The following is a 17176-nucleotide window of genomic DNA, read 5'->3' as shown; positions in this document are numbered from 1 at the left end:
TAGTACAGGAAAGTTGTTAAATTTCTCATCACCTTGTGAAACCAGGTCATGTTGCTAGATACACTCACTTTACTTTTTCAACCAAGAAATCAATTTTTAATGGGTGAGCTATTGGCCCCAAGGAGGAGAAAAAAAAAAGCAAGACTTCCCTACAAAGACATTATTTGTTTTGAATGATATCTGAGTTACTTAAATTTTTTTCCAGTGTAATACAGCATGTATTTTCCTCCCTTAAATCATGCATGCAATGAAAGAACTTTCTCAATTTTATTGTATGCAAAATGTGAAAGAGAGTTAGGATATAATATAAGATATGGCTTTTGTCCAAAAGAAATTACGTTCTTAATGAATGCTATCCTGTTTCCATGTCTGTCTATAAAATTATGAGACTGTACTTCTTTTAGAAATGTTCCTGAGTTATTGCTGCTATGGTGGATGTATTTCAATTATGCAGTGATTTTGGCCTCTGCTGGCATTCTGCAAAGTTATTTGTTACTTCTGTCAACTTCTATTTCTGATGCTGCTGCTCCCATAAACAAGTTGACTTGGATTATGAACCTCTGTATGGTTTGTGTGATTTGCATGTTTCAGAAAACTGTTGTTCTGGCTTATGTTTTGGTACTGTGTAGTTATCTCTCTGAAAGTCATTATGATTGCTTGTATTTGACATCCTTCCTAGAAATTGTTCTAAAACTGAATTTTTCCAAGTTTAGACTAGAATCAGAGTAAATATGTTTGTTTATTTATTTACAATCTTTTCTCCCATGTGCAATCAGATGGTTGGAAAACATCTGCTGCTCCTACTCAGGTTTTTGATCTCATCAGTTTGCTAACTAATCTTTTGGTTCAACAAATTCATCTTGTTTGTTCTTATCTGTAGTCACTTTTTCATGTAAAAGTCATTATAATTTATTTTCATACTGGTTCTCCATCTTTTTTGAAAGATCAATCTTCAGTGCCAAAAATGATGGAAAAAAAAAAAAAACATTAGTTACCCGTTTTGGGACTTCTGTGTATGTTCTACAGATGTACAAATCCTCTTCACTGTCTTAAGAACGTTAAGGTTATGAAGTCAAGCAGTCTGTAATGAGGAGAAATAACTTTTGAATCTGGCTGGTGCTTGTAGCAATTAATCTACTCTTTGTACATGCATTATCTTAATTCTGTGTCAGATAGTAGCTGTACAGCAATAAAAATACTGCTTTGACTTTGCTCAGTGTTTAGCTTGCAGCAAATAGCTTTTCGTAAATTTTATGCTGCTTCAGGAAAAGATACAGCGAGCATTTGTACAAAGTTGTATGTTTATGTGATCAGCTTGTCAGTTCACAGGACTTTTGATACCTTTCTGTTCCTTTCAGTATCAGCATTCATTCTCTATCATTCATTCATTGCAAATCATCTCACCTGAGAAATAACAGACACAGGGTGGAACACAGGGACGTAACAAAAAATCTTGTCATGTAATGAATGCCTGAAAAATGTATTGAACTGAGGCAGTACGTTGACTCACATTTCCTAAATTTGGAGGTTTTGATTTGGTAATATTTCTGTCTTTATATGAAGTCAGGATTTTACCAGCTTCATAGTGTTTCCACAGCTTCCCCATCTTTTCACGTAATACCACTAACTCCAGATTTAAAGTATATGAGGAAGTTTTTTGGAGGAAGGAAAACGAGGACCTTTGTTTTGTCAAAACGGAGTTTATTCCTTGTGTCATAATTGCCTCATAAGTTTACTGCCTCTGACATCTGTTAAATAGAAACCTAGGAAGGGTCTCTTTCATTGCCTTATGCCAACTTAGGTGCATAGAGAAATTGTATCAGGGATGCTGAGTGGTGTGCTTTGTGCTAGGTGTGCCCCTTCTATCTCGCCCACCAGCGGGTGATGGGTGAAACCCTCTGTGTGCTGCTGTGTAGCTTCCACTCGCCTCTGAACAGAAACTTGGTAGTAACTAGGGTTGTAGTTGTGCTATGCTGGGAAATTGATTAGAGAGAGAAATCTTAACATTGGCAAGTATTGAAGATGCGGGCAAAAAAAGTTTTGCTACTTCATGTGATTGGCTGATTGAGATGGGTGAGCTCTTTGGAGCCATAGCTTCTAGGAGATGCTCTCGAGGCCACCTGTGCCAAGGATGGCAGAGAGGGTATTGGCACAGAGGGTGAACAGCAGAAGCATGGTAGGGTGGTCTCTGAAGCTACTGAGACCAGTGTCCTGGGAGAAGAGGTGATGAATAATAGGAACACTATTCCTGAAACTGCTTTGTTCTTTGATAAAAATTTTGTTCACAAATGCCTCCATGTGCTTACTCGTTTTGGGACCTCTTCTATATTTTCAATTTCATGTTCATGCATTGTGTGTGTTATACCTCATTCCTATTGTTCTGAATTTCAGAAAATATCCCCTCAACTTCCATAACTTGCTTTACTCTTTAAATGTGTAAATTTGTGACACAGTAGGTGATTTGGTAATCTACTGGTGACATGTGATTTGTAAATAATTGGGGAGGAGGGGAACACGACAGCTTTTCAACTTTTATTATGCCTAGAAATTGCTGTAAATCCATAAAACCTCAGGGATGAAATCTTATCTATTATAATTTTCTTTCCATTTCTGCAAGATCTTTTTCCCATAGAGTATGAACATCTTTAGAGAGCCAAAGTACAGTGGCAAGTATGGGTATTAGAATGTAATATATGTGTTCAAACACTAACCTGTTTAGATTTGTATAGAGATAATTGTCAATTTTTCTTAAAATACTATCTGTTATCTTAAAATTATGTGAAGCAACAAACGTTTCAGAAAGACAAACCTTTCAGGAAAAGGCTAATGAAAAACGGGGAAGAAGTCATTAAAGCGGTAAAATGTCCAGTACAAGTACCATATATGCAAGCGGTGAACATGCTATAAGGAATTCTAGTTGCTTCCAAGGTTTCTGAAGCTTATAAAAAATATTCATGTTATTTCAGCTGGGAAGTTTTGAGATTCCTTCTGTCTAATTTGAGAATGTGGATTGAAGACTATCGCTTTGATGGCTTCCGATTTGATGGTGTTACATCTATGTTATATCACCATCATGGGATTGGTAAGTAATTTAATCAACTCTAATCTGAGCAATCCTGTTGCAGCTGTGTTGCTGTGGAAATAGTGCTGTAAAAGTTCAGTGAATGTTCAAAAAATTATAGACTTGTAAGTATCTTGTTGTGCTGCTATATGGATAGGTCTGAAATGATGAATAAATTTGGTGCTTATAAATTTGCATAATATCTGTTTGTTTTTGTTTTTTTTTTTTTAACTACTGTGGCCTTTAAAACTTCCTGTCTTACTAGGCACAGCATTCAGTGGAGATTACAATGAGTATTTTGGCCTACATGTGGATGAAGATGCTTTGTGTTATCTAATGCTGGCCAACCACATGATTAAGTTCTTGCATCCGGAATGTATAACCATAGCAGAGGTAAGATCAGGATTTGCCGTCTTCAGTGACATTAATATTGATTAGTTTGCTTTGAGATGTGAATTTCCTTTTAATTATCAAGTCACACTTCGGGCACTCAAGGAGTGACAGGAGCTGAGAAATATTAATTAGTGGACAGTCTCTGCCTTGTGGGGAAAAACAACTGGAATATGCACTTTGGGAATTTTCTCTGCATTAATGGATCATTAATTAATGTGTGGGTTTCTTTTTTTTTTCCTTTCATCTCCTTGAACTTGTAATGAGATGTGTTTTTATTCGTTTATTGCTTTTGCATGATTGCCATTTGCCACTGGTGATTCATAGTACTAAAGATTAACAGCCCTAGTGTGGTTTTGCGTGTTTTGAATTATATTGGCATAGACAATTCCCCTTCAGAATAAGTGTGATATATTTATAAATGTTGAATGTGTATGCTAATTTAAATTTTATATTAAGTTTCTCCACATTTCTGAGGGAGTAAGTAGACTATATTACTTGAGTTGATAGAGATCAATTAAACTTTTTTGCCTGAAAAATGTTATTGTTGGCACATGGAATTTTTAATAGTATGAAACACCAGAGTATTAAAGTTCTGTGAACAGGTATGTTTTCACTGGTATTTTTTCTCTATCTAAAAAGAAATTAATGTGAACCTGGAGGATTTTTCTGTTACTATGTTTAAATAATTATTTTTGTTTAAAAAACAAGTTGCATTTATGTGTTAACATTAGCGACTATACAGATGTGTAATAAAACTTTTTGTATTGCATAAGCGTTCCCTACTTATCTTCATAAAACAAAATACTGCTTAATTTAATTTCTTATTTATGGTAAAGTTTTATATTATAAACAACCACTTCTAAAAGCTTAATAACAAGCTATTGAAAACAGCATCTAATGAGCAATTACTAGTAAACTTGAGATGGTTTTATTGAGCTATAGGCTTATTTGAAGTGAAATTTGTTCATTTTCTAGGAAGTCTTAGATGATAAGCATTCCTACCAATGAAATTCTGACTTCAGTCTGCTTTGTATTACCTGGCCTAAGACTTCTATGATTCTATGATTCTTTTTTAATAAGAAGTTTCTTCAGTTTCTCTTGCTTGAGTTGAAAACTGCTTCTGTTTCAATACATCATTTTTCTGCCCGGGGTAGTCGCTACATGAAATACTGAATTGATTCAGTGTGCTGCATGGTTAAAGGAGAGTTTCAGAAGGAGAAACTATTGACATAATTGAAAATTACAAAAGGCAATGAAGAATGTCGGCTTGCCTATAATAATGACAGAATGAGTGCCACATGAGAAAAATGTTTTTGCCTAGCCATAAATAATTATGATATATTCCTTAATTATTTAACTGGTAATTTTTGCAGCTTCTTAATATACTGTATATTCACTGTCTTAGTAATTTCTAAGTTTTTAGGCATTACTGGCTATATGTTTATTTTTCATTTTGACCTTCTAAATAAAGCTGTGATTCAAGTTTTGTATAATGATAAGAAAAAAGTTAGCTAGAATTATATCATGCCGAAGCACCCCAACTGCTGTGATTTCTTTCTTTTTTTTGTATGCAGCTCATTTCAAACTAAGGTCTGAACAAATGCTTAGGCATCCGCTGTTCACATTTGGTGGAAAATATATTGAGCAAACTAACACTGGATTTTTGTTGTGTTCAGATGAAATGTGTAGATATGAATAGTATTAAATTTGGAATTTTACTTCCCAAAAATCTGGCTTTCAAAATTATAACTAAAGTAGGTGGGAGCTGCTTAAATCTTGGACTCAGACCTTGTCCAGGTAGGCATCATAGCATCACAGAGACAGGGTTTTATTTCAGATGATCTTGTCCTATGTAACTTGAAGAACATTGGTATGTTTTTATCCTTTCTGACCTATTTAGGAGAGCTATTCAACTTCCTTTTATAATATCTACAGGTTTGGTAAGAATTTCCACTCTATTATTTGGTATTCACAGAATGTGGATGCATTTTCTGTTAATGACTGCTGAGTGATGATGTGATCAGTCTCTTCACTTACGTCAGTATGGGGGGAGGAGGAGTGAATGCATGTGTATGTATAATTTCAAGTGCAAATATATTTTTCCCTAGTCTAATGCAGCAATTGGATTGAAAACTGGATTGAATCCAGGAGACCAGAATGAGCATCCAAATTAAGCCCTGGTTCTAGTCAGAATTTAAATCCATAAATTCTCTTGTGTAGCTATAAGAAGTGTGTGTTAATACATAGCCATTGGGGTGGAATGGCTTCTTGCTCACATAAGTTAATAAAACTGAGTACTGATAAATATTTTTCAATTATTAGAGATATGCATTTTCTATATAGATATGCTAACTTAAGAAAAAGAATGCTGTGTTGTGTAATTGCCTAATAAAATGGTGAAATAAATATTTTAAGAACTTTGAATTACAAACTTAAGAATGATCAGCCTTCATCAATATGAAACTGGAGAAATATGTAGTAAGATCATGTCACGCTTTCCACGGCTAGCTGGTTCAATAGTTTGGGTTTTGTGCATTTAAGAAAAGAGTAGAGATGGTATTTTTCTTCCTTACCGTACTTTATATTCAATCTTTTATTTTTATGCCATTCTTTATGCAAAATATCAATAAACAAAATGAAGGTTTAATTTGTCTTTTGTTGTCAACTTCCTATTGATTACTTGGAGCTCAAGAGAGCTAATTATTTCAAATTCTCCATCTACTGAGGTCTCTTCATCCTCAAATATCTACTTTATTAAAATATTGCATAGTAGAGTATTTGAAGAGAAAATCATAATGCTTTTCTCTTCCCAGTGGCTTTTGCAGTCAAACAGCAAATCTCACTGATTTTTTTTTTTCCCTCCCTTAGCCAGGTCCATCTATGAAGCTGTTTATAGTCTACAGTGTTTGTATAGAAGTATTACTGTATGATAGAAAATCTAAACTAATAATTGCAATGCTATGCAAATGATGTTGTGGGTTTTTTTATTTATGAATGCCAGCTCTTTGTCGTCCTGTTGCAGAGGCAGGAGGGGGTTTTGATTATCGACTAGCCATGGCTATTCCAGATAAATGGATACAGGTGAGAACTTCTTTAAAAATGTGTTCTGTCCTTCTAAATGGAGTATTTCTCTATCTGTGCATACACAATTATTACTGGCAAATTTTACTCTCTCTTCTGTTAACGTCCTATTAAAATAAATTCTGACAGGCTTGAGCACCGGTATTAGTGGATGAAATGAGAGCTGTCAGATATCACGCAGGTATTAGAAGATGAATAAGGTCAGGGGCTGTTCTTTGCATTCTGATATTTGTTTTCTTTATACATTACAAATAGACTAATTTCATTGGAAATAACCTGTATCTTGCAACAGCTGTAGAATTTGTAGTCTGTATTAAATGTGAACAAGTAAATAATAAGTTAACCATATGAATATAAATATGTAAAAAAACCCACCAAACCCTTGCAGTGAACCCTCCTGAAATTCGGCATAGTACTTTACATTGAATGTAGAGCTGAAAGTTTAACCGAAGTAAATGGAAGTGAAGCACCAGCATTGGTACAGTGCGCTTACAAAAAGAATAATAAAAATCTTTAAATGCTCTTCAAGAACAATAATATACTAGTAAAATCCTGACTATGATAAGGATTTAAATCACCTTTTTGTTAATACAGAGAATCACAAGAAAAGGAATAAAACACTAAATGATCCGAAAAGACTTCTACTGATGTTTTAAAGAATGTTTTTCAGTTAGATATAAGATTGCATCCAAATCCCTCAGGCTGTCATGATGATCTGAAAACAATAAATGTTTTATATAAGCATTAATGCATCAATAAATGTAGTTAGTAGCTTAAAATAAAAAGTAGATTAACTTATCTTCAGCATCTTTCACTTTTGTAACTAGAAGGTTTCTAGTTTGGTTTTTTGGGTTTTTTTTTAAAAAAGCTGTTTAGTAGTACACGGCCAGTTACAATGAGAATCTTAGATTTTAGGGCATCATGTTATCCATCTTGATGCTATTGCCTTTTAATCACCTTTATTTTAATGCTTGTATATTTATGTATATGTATTTAAGCTGTAGTGATCAATGGAGGTATATAAAGTTCTACAGAAAAAAAAAAAGACTAACACTGAAATTGGACTAGGTGTAGAAGAGAGAGGAAATACTGTCATATGAGGCAGAAAATTCCTATTGATGTGATGCAATTTAAATTCCTAAAAATCAGGAGCTAGCATAACAAAAAAAAAAAAAAAAAAAAAAAAGGTAAAGCTCGTTTTGTATTCCAAAGCTTTGATATTCATCTGGTGGATTGGAATGGACCAGAAATTCACAGATCAGGGAATGTACAGGTCCCCCTGCTATGCACCTTCTCCTGTTATTGTGTACTTCATTGCAGTAGCATATCTTGAAGTGATCTGTTCTCTACCACACATCCCAGTGCTTCAGCTATAGTTGGGAGCTGCCATATGCCAGAGTTACTTGAAATACAGGACTTCGTTCAATACATAGATGTGTGTGCCCATGTATTTTTTTTTTCCCCAGTTTTTGATGCAGTGCTGTCTTGCAGCTCCTGGCAATCTCATTGCCCACTGTATAAGAGGATTCATGTGATGGATGACAAGTTCAATTGGCCATGTTTATATGTAGAAATACAGGAGAAACAAAATGTTCTAGTTACTGTATTTATGTAGTGGAATTCAAAAGAAAGAAATCCTTTCAAATTATCGGAGGAGGATCGTTGCTCCAAAGTTGGGAATAGGAGAATTTAAAGTAATACTGTTAACAATTCATTGGAAATTTCTGTGCCAAGACAGTGAAGAAAGGTAGTAATGTGCTTTTAGTTAAAACAGAATTTATTTTGCAATGATATTTTCTTTATTTCTGCAGATAATTAAGGAGCTGAAAGATGAAGACTGGAATATGGGCAATATTGTACATACATTAACAAATAGACGATATGAGGAAAAGTACATTGCATATGCAGAGAGCCATGATCAGGTATTGTATCTCTTTGCTTACATTTCAGCAAGTAAAATATGAGGTTTAGAGCCTTAGTCGGGTTTATTTTTTTTGAAATTTGAGGCAGAAGTTGAGAAAGATAGGCAACAATTTCAGAGATAGGTAGATCTGGACTACTCATTTTTTTCAGTGTGGCTGGGGGGGGGGGGGGTGGGAGGGTGTTCTTGTGAGTTTTTTGTTTTGATTCTTCTTTTTAATAAGGGAATCCTGCCTAGAGTGGATGGGTGTTGTTATTTTTCCAGGGTGTGGTGTTTTGGTTTTTTAAGAAACAAGTTCTAGCTGCTAGTTTTGCCTGCCTCTCATAGGACATAGGAAGGTGTATAATCCATACTTTTGAAAATCTGGTTTCCATAAAGTGGGCTGGAGCACTATTTATAATAAGCATAAATAGTATCACAATTGAGCAAATTTGTTCACTGAATCGGTGTTTGCAACTATTGTATTCCCTTCAAGAAAACGTTTTCTCTTTGAAAGGATTGCAAACAGCAATCCTCTTCAGAGATCTGAGTGAAGTGTTCTTTAACAGTTTGATTCAAAACACCGCAGTTGTAATGGTTCTGTGTATAGAAAAATGAAAAGGTAATGATGAGTTTGGATAAGACGCATCTCCGACAATCTTTTGTAATGTTTTTTTTTCTGAAGAATCAGAAAATGCATTGGTTGAGAATTTTAAAACTAAGAACTTTAAAAAATATAATCAATTTTCTTGTAAAAGAAAGACTCTTTCCTCTACATAATAAAGGCTGACATTCTATTTCCTGTACCTTCTATAATAAAAGTCTGCATAAGTGTCCAAAACCAGACCTATATTTTATTTTAAATAGAGAAGTCTGAGTTTATCAGCTTCCTTTTCTGTACCTATTTACATTCTTATCTCTGACTGTTACACAGCGTTCACTTAGGGCAAGAGAGAAGAGTCCCAATCCTGGTAAAGAACTTCAGGTGTTACATTGAAATGCATATCATTCTGTGATTGTGTGCTTTTATAAAACCTGATTCTTCATCCTAAAGCATGACATATAACATTACTGTTCCTGTTCTTTTATTTCATGCTGGATTTTATCAATTGAGTTGTTTTCCACATCTCTGTGTATTTTTGGTTTAGAATCTCATACTTTGAAAAAAAATCTATTGATTTTTAATTAAAAAAAAAAAAAAGAAAAAGAGCTAAGTATGATGATTGCAGGTGGACACCAGGATGATATGTGAAAAGCAGGACAGAGAAACAAAATGGGCATGTAGATAAAATTCAGTGTGGATACTTGAAGTGATGCACATGAGGGTCTGAAACAATTCCAGTTTCTTCTGTGTAATAAAGGGCTACGAGTTGACTATTATCAGTCAGAATACAGAGCCTTATGGTTATAAAAAGTGTATGAAAATAGCCACTCAGTGCTAATAGCTGTCAAAAAGCAGATACAATTCTTGGAATTATGAATGGAATGGAGAGCAAAGAGCAAAATCAGTATGCCACTGGAGTCTTTCATGGTTTGTGTGCATCTTGAATGTTGGAGGCAAATTTCATCCTGTTTTCTCAAAGGATAACTGGGAAAAAATCAGTGCGAGTGTTGGTAAGAATAATAGCAGGTGTGGATGGTTTTCATGAGAAGAGAACTGAATAGACTAAGACTTCTGGGTAGAAAAGAGATCATGGGAGGGGGAAGGATAACAGTTTATAAAATTATGACTGGCATAGAAAAAACATGAATAGGGAACATTTACCTTATCTTCTAATGGAAAGATTAGGGGACATTAAATGAGACTAACAGATGCCACATTCTAAGTCCAGAGAAGAGTTGTTCGTTGCAGTCTTCATTCTTGCTATTGTCACATAGGGATTTTTTTTAGAGATTATTTTTTACTTGGGGGAATCATCCATGTATGCTGTTACATTGTTGGAAAACTAAAGGATGAAATTTCAGCTAGACCTGTTTACAACTCACCTGTCTCTCTGGAATCTAGTGAGTTTTCATGCTAGAGTATAAAATGAGAATTGGGCTAATTGAACAAAAATTAGCTATACAGATACAAATGTACAAGACATTTTCAGCTACCTGCATGCTAATATATTAGAATAATCCTTGTTCCATAGCATTTGTGTGGCCTTTCTCAAGTAACAGTAAACACTAGCAAGTTAGTAATTCCGTCACTGTTTTTAGACAGAATTACTAGTTTGTTTTTCTCTTGTGTGAAATCACAGAAAACGAATAACATTCTTGATTGCATATAAATCAACTGTTCATATTCACTCTGCATCTCTAAATCAGGAGTGTTGTTAATAACCATTTATTTGTACATCCCAGGAACTTTATTTGAGATGTTTGCTTTCTTGTTTTCTGTGGTTTCTATCAAAATTCCAAAATGGTGGGTCGGTTGTGGCTTGTTGAATTGACACTAACATTTCACATTTGATATCTGTGGGAGAAAAGATTCTCAGTAGGAATTGTGCAGTTCGATCCCATCAGGTGAAATGTAGGACCACAACCAGGGTTGGACAGCTGTTATTTTATTGATCCCGGTAACCATGTGGAGGGTTGAAAGGGGAAAACAGTCAGTTGGGTCTGACATCCGATCGAGGCTCAGCTCAGGGACATCCCTGCCTCAATTTACATACATGCTTTTTGGCAGCAGATTATATGTATCACACCCACGTCATTATACATCACACAATACAAAGTTGCAGTAACAAGAAGCTAGGGTCACTGATGATCATTGGTGGTGACAGGATGTTTTCTTTGTGAACAGGGACTAGATCGTGCACACCAAGCCGTGTCCTTGACTCCTCGCCAATCTTCTGAGACCTCCCCTTACAATACAGAGCTCCTGCTTTAAAAAGTATGTTAGAAACACTTCTAGTACACCCAAGGGTTTTCTTCACTTTTTTTTGAACTGTTATAGGCACTTGTTGGTGATAAGACATTGGCATTTCGACTGATGGATGCAGAGATGTATACAAACATGAGTGTGCTCGCGCCTCTTACTCCAGTTATTGATCGTGGAATACAGCTTCATAAAATGATTCGTCTCATTACTCATGCACTTGGAGGAGAGAGCTATCTGAACTTCATGGGTAAGTAATCTTAGGAACAAGTCTTTTATTTTCTCATCTACAGAATGCTTGTCAGGGAAATAAAACTATCTGACATCCAGTATTTATGACAATGCTGACGTTTGGAGCGTGAATGCTTTTACAAAGACTTAGTACAAAAGGTAATATACATTGTTTTTCTGCCTGTAAGATGTACTATAAGACAAGAACGTAAAATCAGTGTGGTTCTTAATTGTAACAGAAATAATTTAAATATGTGGTAAGCTCTGTTTCAGGTTACCCTGATTTACAACCCGGACTAGTACTTTAATTGTTGTTCTGAAAGTTTGTCAGGTGGTAAGCCTTGCCTTACACAGCTGAGTTGTCTTTCATCTCTGTTCTTCTAGTTTCCTAAACTTTCAGTGTAGCAGTGAATTTACTAAAGATAGGTCTGTGCTTATTTCAGTTGTTAATTGTCATGAAGTAATCCAGAATCACTGGAATTAGAGAATTAGCGAAGAGCTTGAATTAGTGAAGAGCAAGGGCTTAGTGGGGTGGGCAAGGACAAATCATAGAGATAGGAGGCACATCGTGTTATCGAAGCTGGGAAATAGTAAGAGTCACCAATACTTTTTTTTTTTGTTCATATGCTGTAAAATACAACTGTTGCATTGCTTCTTAAGCACTATTGCTACAATAACATCTAATAGTTAATTTCATTTAATGGGAAAATTACAGTTCCATGTAGTCATCTTAAAAGTTGAATGTTGTTCTTCGTTTTATACAAAATGCTGAAGCTATTTGTGCTTGATGCTCTTTACCATATTCATGTTCCTTAATTTATTTGCAAAATAATCCTTACTTTATAGCAAAAAATCACAATTCTGTACTGTGGTGTGACGAGTTCTGTGTAGGAGTTGTGATAGTGTCATGGGGAAAAAAGGCTGAAAGCATGCTGTACATGACAATCTCATTTTTTGACAATGAAACACTTGAAAATTATAGAAGTTTTGGCTTAATATTGCTTTCAACTTCTATTGTGAAATGTTCTATATTATCAAGTCAAAGGGGATTGTTGGATGTATATTGCCCTTCTTCCCTGATATTATATTTAAAAATATGTTTTTCTAATTAAAAAATTGGAGAACATTACGAAGGCAATGGTGGCATTTGATTTAAGCTTGTCTGTACTGATACATGTTTTCTTCGTTGGTATTAGAAAAACACTCAAAAAATACCATGTTTGTGGGTATGATTGAGCAATTAATATTGTGTATCCTTCAGTACTGCAAATTTTTCAGTAACTACATTATAGTTTGCTATATATAAAAGGTGAAAAGATTGTAATAAATCTTGGAGAAGAAAAAATATATATAGATTCAGGATGCTTGCAATGTGGTGAACTTCAAATACATGTTGTAGCATGCTATCTAGTTAAGCAAATACAGTGACAAATGATTTCTTTAAATTTCTTTTAACTTTCAGTTTTGAGCAAATGCCAAGGGTGAGGAAGAGAAGCAGGGTGGTGGGAGGAGTGGAAATCTTTCACAACACCTGGAGAAGGCACTCCAGGTGCCTCTGCTTCCCTAAGTTCTTCCATAAATGTCTTGTGCCTTCTTTTTCTGAAAACAAAGACACCAAAGCAATATCCTGCTTTCTCAATGCTTTGCTCTCCTTAAGGGAAAAAACACATCTAAAAAGTGTTGTATCAGGAGTGGAAATCTATCTTCTCAAATGTATCCTGGAATTTCTCTTTGAAGATCTGGAATAGTATTTAATTACACCCGTGTTGAAGTATCATTTGTACTCCTTATGTGCAAACAGATTCCTGTTGAGAGAAGTTGTGCCCTGTTGAATACTGGACACTCATTGTGGCTTTCTGACATCTTTCTCACTTTTCACGCTAGTCAGTTCTCTGTTCTTCTTACAGGTATCCATAAGAAACCACTGCAAAAATCCTGGAAGTTGTTATTCTTATTTTTCATGTTTCTGGATGTTTCATTTTCACTTAAAGCTTTTATTTTCACTTCCAATTGTTTATATCCCAGTGTAGGCAATCAATGATGTATGCAAACTTAAATGTGAATAGGAAAGTTTTGTCATTTCAGTAAATTGCTTCCCTTGTAACACAAACCATTGGGAGCATTCTTTCCTCCTGTCTGTATTCCAGTTTTCTGTGCAGCTTTGCAAGTAATCTCTGGGGCTTCGTGTGCCCATCTGGCATGGAAGACTTAACCTAGAAAGGGAAAAACTCCATATGCTTGGCTGAAAATGAGCATGACAATGATAAACGTCCTGCTGTAGCAGAACATTCTGGAAGGCTAGTTTGTTTAATAGTAAAAAAAAAGTAGCAATTTTTTTTTGAAATTTGTGTTATGTGTAAATGCTCTGCTTTCAAAGCAGGTAGGGAGCAACAATCATAATGCAACTGTAGTTTGTTCAATGCAAGTCCTGTTTTAGACAGATATTTTAATACTGAGACTGGCCAGTACTGGTCAGAGGATGTCATGACTTTAGGAAATCACAAAAATTTCAAGTTCTTCCGCACAATGCTTTACTAGGGTCTCGGATGATGTTTCTTTAAGGGTTTCCTCCTCTACAGCTAAGCTTCCATGAAGATGTTGATGTAGATAATACACGTTTGATTGTATGAACTTAAATATCACTTAAGGAGGAAGTCCCAAACATTTCACAGTGTGTGCTTATATTAAATAGTTGAATTGATTTTATTATTGGAAATAATAGGGGAAAAACTCTCTTTGTACTCAAGTACCTTTTTGTAATTGTAGTGATATTGAAATTGGGGAGTATAGTGATAAGACGAGGGGTAAAGGCTTCAAGCTGAAAAAGGGCAGATTTAGATTAGATACTGGGTAGAAATTCTTCATGATGAAGGTGGTGAGGCACTGGAAGAGGTTGCTCAGAGAAGCTGTGGATGCCCCATCCCTGGAGATGTTCAAGGCCAGGCTGGATGAGGCTTTGAACAACCTGGTCTAGTGGAAGGTGTCCCTGCCCACGGCATGGGTTTTGGAATTTGATTATCTTTAAGGTCCCCTCCAACCCAAACTATTCTGTGAATTTCAGCCCCACAAATTAACAGAAAGGCTTAAGATTTGAGTGTACTTCCTTAATTGCAAAACAAGGAGTAGTGATGTTGTTATGAGACTTCTAGAATACTAGAGGCATTTTCTGATCTCACCTTGAAAATAAAGCAACCACGGGACAGTGTTTAACTTCAGTGTAACAACTCTCACGTATTTCCTGGAAATAATAATTGAACTTCCCACTACGAAACTGTTCTTTCTGTACATCTCTTCATTTTCCATCTTGCCCCTGAAGAAAAGCTGTAGAGAACTGTAATTGTTCCTTTCCTTGAAATGTTTTTTTTCTGTTATCTTGCTCGTTGCCTCTGTCCTGCACTTTAGGGAGACCCTGCAGGATATGTGAAAGAGCTGCACCAGTTGTTCTATGTACTTCTTTACATCTTCTCTCCCTACCTTGCAAGATACAGCTGTTTGTTTATCTAGGTTTAACAAGCAAGGTAGCTGCTTTGTTGCCTAGAATAGGCATAAGGTCCAGCGCAAGGGGCCTTAAATAGTATTTTTAGGTACTTGGGATCCTTCACAGCACAAATATGTACTGTTTTGTGCCACTGTAGAGTCTTGCTTTTCAGCTTGCTAACAATCACTTTCCTGCATCCTTCTTCATTTTAATTGGCTTAAACTCGAATATATTGATTTAAATGGAGATTAGTTCCTACATGAACCTCTAACACTATTTTTCATGACATTTCTATAGTAAAACAACTCTTAATTAGGACTCCAGAGACCAAGTCTCCCTCCCTGCAAAAGAACTTTTTTTGTGTAGATATAGAAGCTAGAAAATGATTTGCAGTAACTAGAACATTTTTTGCAATCATGAGCATTGACTGATGGTGTTATTGTTTGGGTTGACATTTGCCTCTGTTTCACTAACATCATCAAGTCTATCTGTTAAACTTCCCTTTCTCACTTGTTGGTTCATTTATACAGTACTTAATCTACTTTCTCTATACTTAGGGGTCTTTTTGGATGCACTAAACCATTTTTTTTCCTCTAATGTTTTCTCTCTCTGGCCTTAAAAATAAAATGCATCATCTATTCCTTTGAGTATTTTAGAGAGAGAAACTTTGGATTTTTTTCTTTTTTTTTAATACGGAAGGATTTTGTAACCAAAGTATTTGAAAATACGTTGACAAACAAGAACAGGAATGGTGCAGAACCTGTATCAGTAGCAGAAATATCGGGGTGGGAAATGTGCATACAATTTACTTTAAGAATTAAAGACTAGAGATTTGAAATAAAAATGATACAACATAACTTACACTATAAATGGGAATGTTACTTAAAACAGAAATGCTCTTTTTATTCTTACCTATTCCAGGTAAAAAGAACTTGTATCAGGAACAAGGATATTTAGCATAAACCTAACTGGGTTTTATTTTCATAGACATGTTGCAAGAAAATAACTTTTAATTTTACACTTTTTTTTGTTTTGTACACTTTCTTGTGTTTATTACTCCTGTGCACTGGTTACGGTGTGGCTTTTTAAACCATGATCTGAAAAAATGGCCTAGCAAGAGCAAATGCTTTTTAAACTAGCTCTCTTCAGTCAACTCATTTTGATAAACAACCTTGAAGTGATCAATTGATAGTGACTGTGGATTAGGATACATAGTTTGAAATCATCCTTCTTAATATGCTTACCTAGTATACCTGGCAAATGTCTTTTCTGTGCTGCCAGTTCTACCAGGTGCTTTAATTTCATAGCAGTCTGACAGAACAATTATCTTCATTTTAAGGTAGAAAACAAGAAGGGTTTAATGTGAAAGCTTTCCTACAGTTTGGCATAGGCTTCTAGTCCTGTAGTGGCAGACCTTGTACAACTTTGTTCTGTAGTACCCTGTATGCCCACACTCACAACTTGGAGCGGGCAGTGTCAGGGAGGAGAATCGAAATATATAGATTAGGCTTCATTAATTGCTTTGAGAGTCTCTTCCAGAAGGTCTAGAGGTGCAAATTGTTGATATTTGTTGTTCATTTAGAGTTGATTGAAACAAACTAGGTTTCTATACACTAGGTTTCTATACCTGCTCAAAACGCATTTGAGTGACTGGGAGAAAAACAACTAAAGAGAGAGTGTCTTACAGTTTAAAACTAAACCACACACACACAAACTAGTTTTCTGTCTGTCCCACCTTCTTTTCACAAATTAGGAAAACAGAAAATAGGGAAGGAAGCTCTGTACATGCATGTATGTCATTTAAATACATAAATAAAATGGTTACTAGTAGCAGTCTATACATGTGATGATGTGTTGGTGTCCACACAATGGATTCTCAAGTCAGGAACCTTGAAAAAGAAGCCTACATAGTCAGCAGCATCCTCAGAACTGCTCAAGAATCACCAGTTGTTCCAACTGTGTTCATGGATTGAAATCCAGGTAGGATTTTCCAGGGTAGGAGGTAGAACTGTCTAAACTGAGGGAGCTGTCGTGTGTGGTGCTCCTTTTTTCGTTCAGAGTAATGCTGATGTTTTCTTTGTTCCCAAGTCTGCAACGTATCAGATACTCCAACATTATTAGTATAGTGGATTTGTAGTAAATCAAGCCATTTTGTTTCAGTTGCAAGGT

General features: G+C 35.4%; 1 protein-coding gene across 1 annotated transcript in view; it reads left to right on the top strand.

Moving 5' to 3' along the window:
- Window positions 1-17176, top strand: part of GBE1 (glucan (1,4-alpha-), branching enzyme 1) — a gene marked incomplete at both ends in the record, with an annotated part of 70468 nt that overhangs the window by 26053 nt on the left and 27239 nt on the right. Inside the window, 5 exons of the mRNA XM_010083825.1 lie at window positions 2967-3082; window positions 3327-3464; window positions 6447-6535; window positions 8347-8457; window positions 11377-11548. Of these exons, the coding sequence (XP_010082127.1) occupies window positions 2967-3082; window positions 3327-3464; window positions 6447-6535; window positions 8347-8457; window positions 11377-11548 (626 nt within the window). The remainder of the gene's footprint in view (window positions 1-2966; window positions 3083-3326; window positions 3465-6446; window positions 6536-8346; window positions 8458-11376; window positions 11549-17176) is intronic.

This window comes from Pterocles gutturalis, unplaced genomic scaffold (assembly GCF_000699245.1).
Source record: "Pterocles gutturalis isolate BGI_N339 unplaced genomic scaffold, ASM69924v1 scaffold8525, whole genome shotgun sequence".
NCBI classification, from domain to species: Eukaryota; Metazoa; Chordata; class Aves; order Pterocliformes; family Pteroclidae; genus Pterocles; species Pterocles gutturalis.
This window is presented reverse-complemented; position numbering and strand designations above follow the sequence as displayed.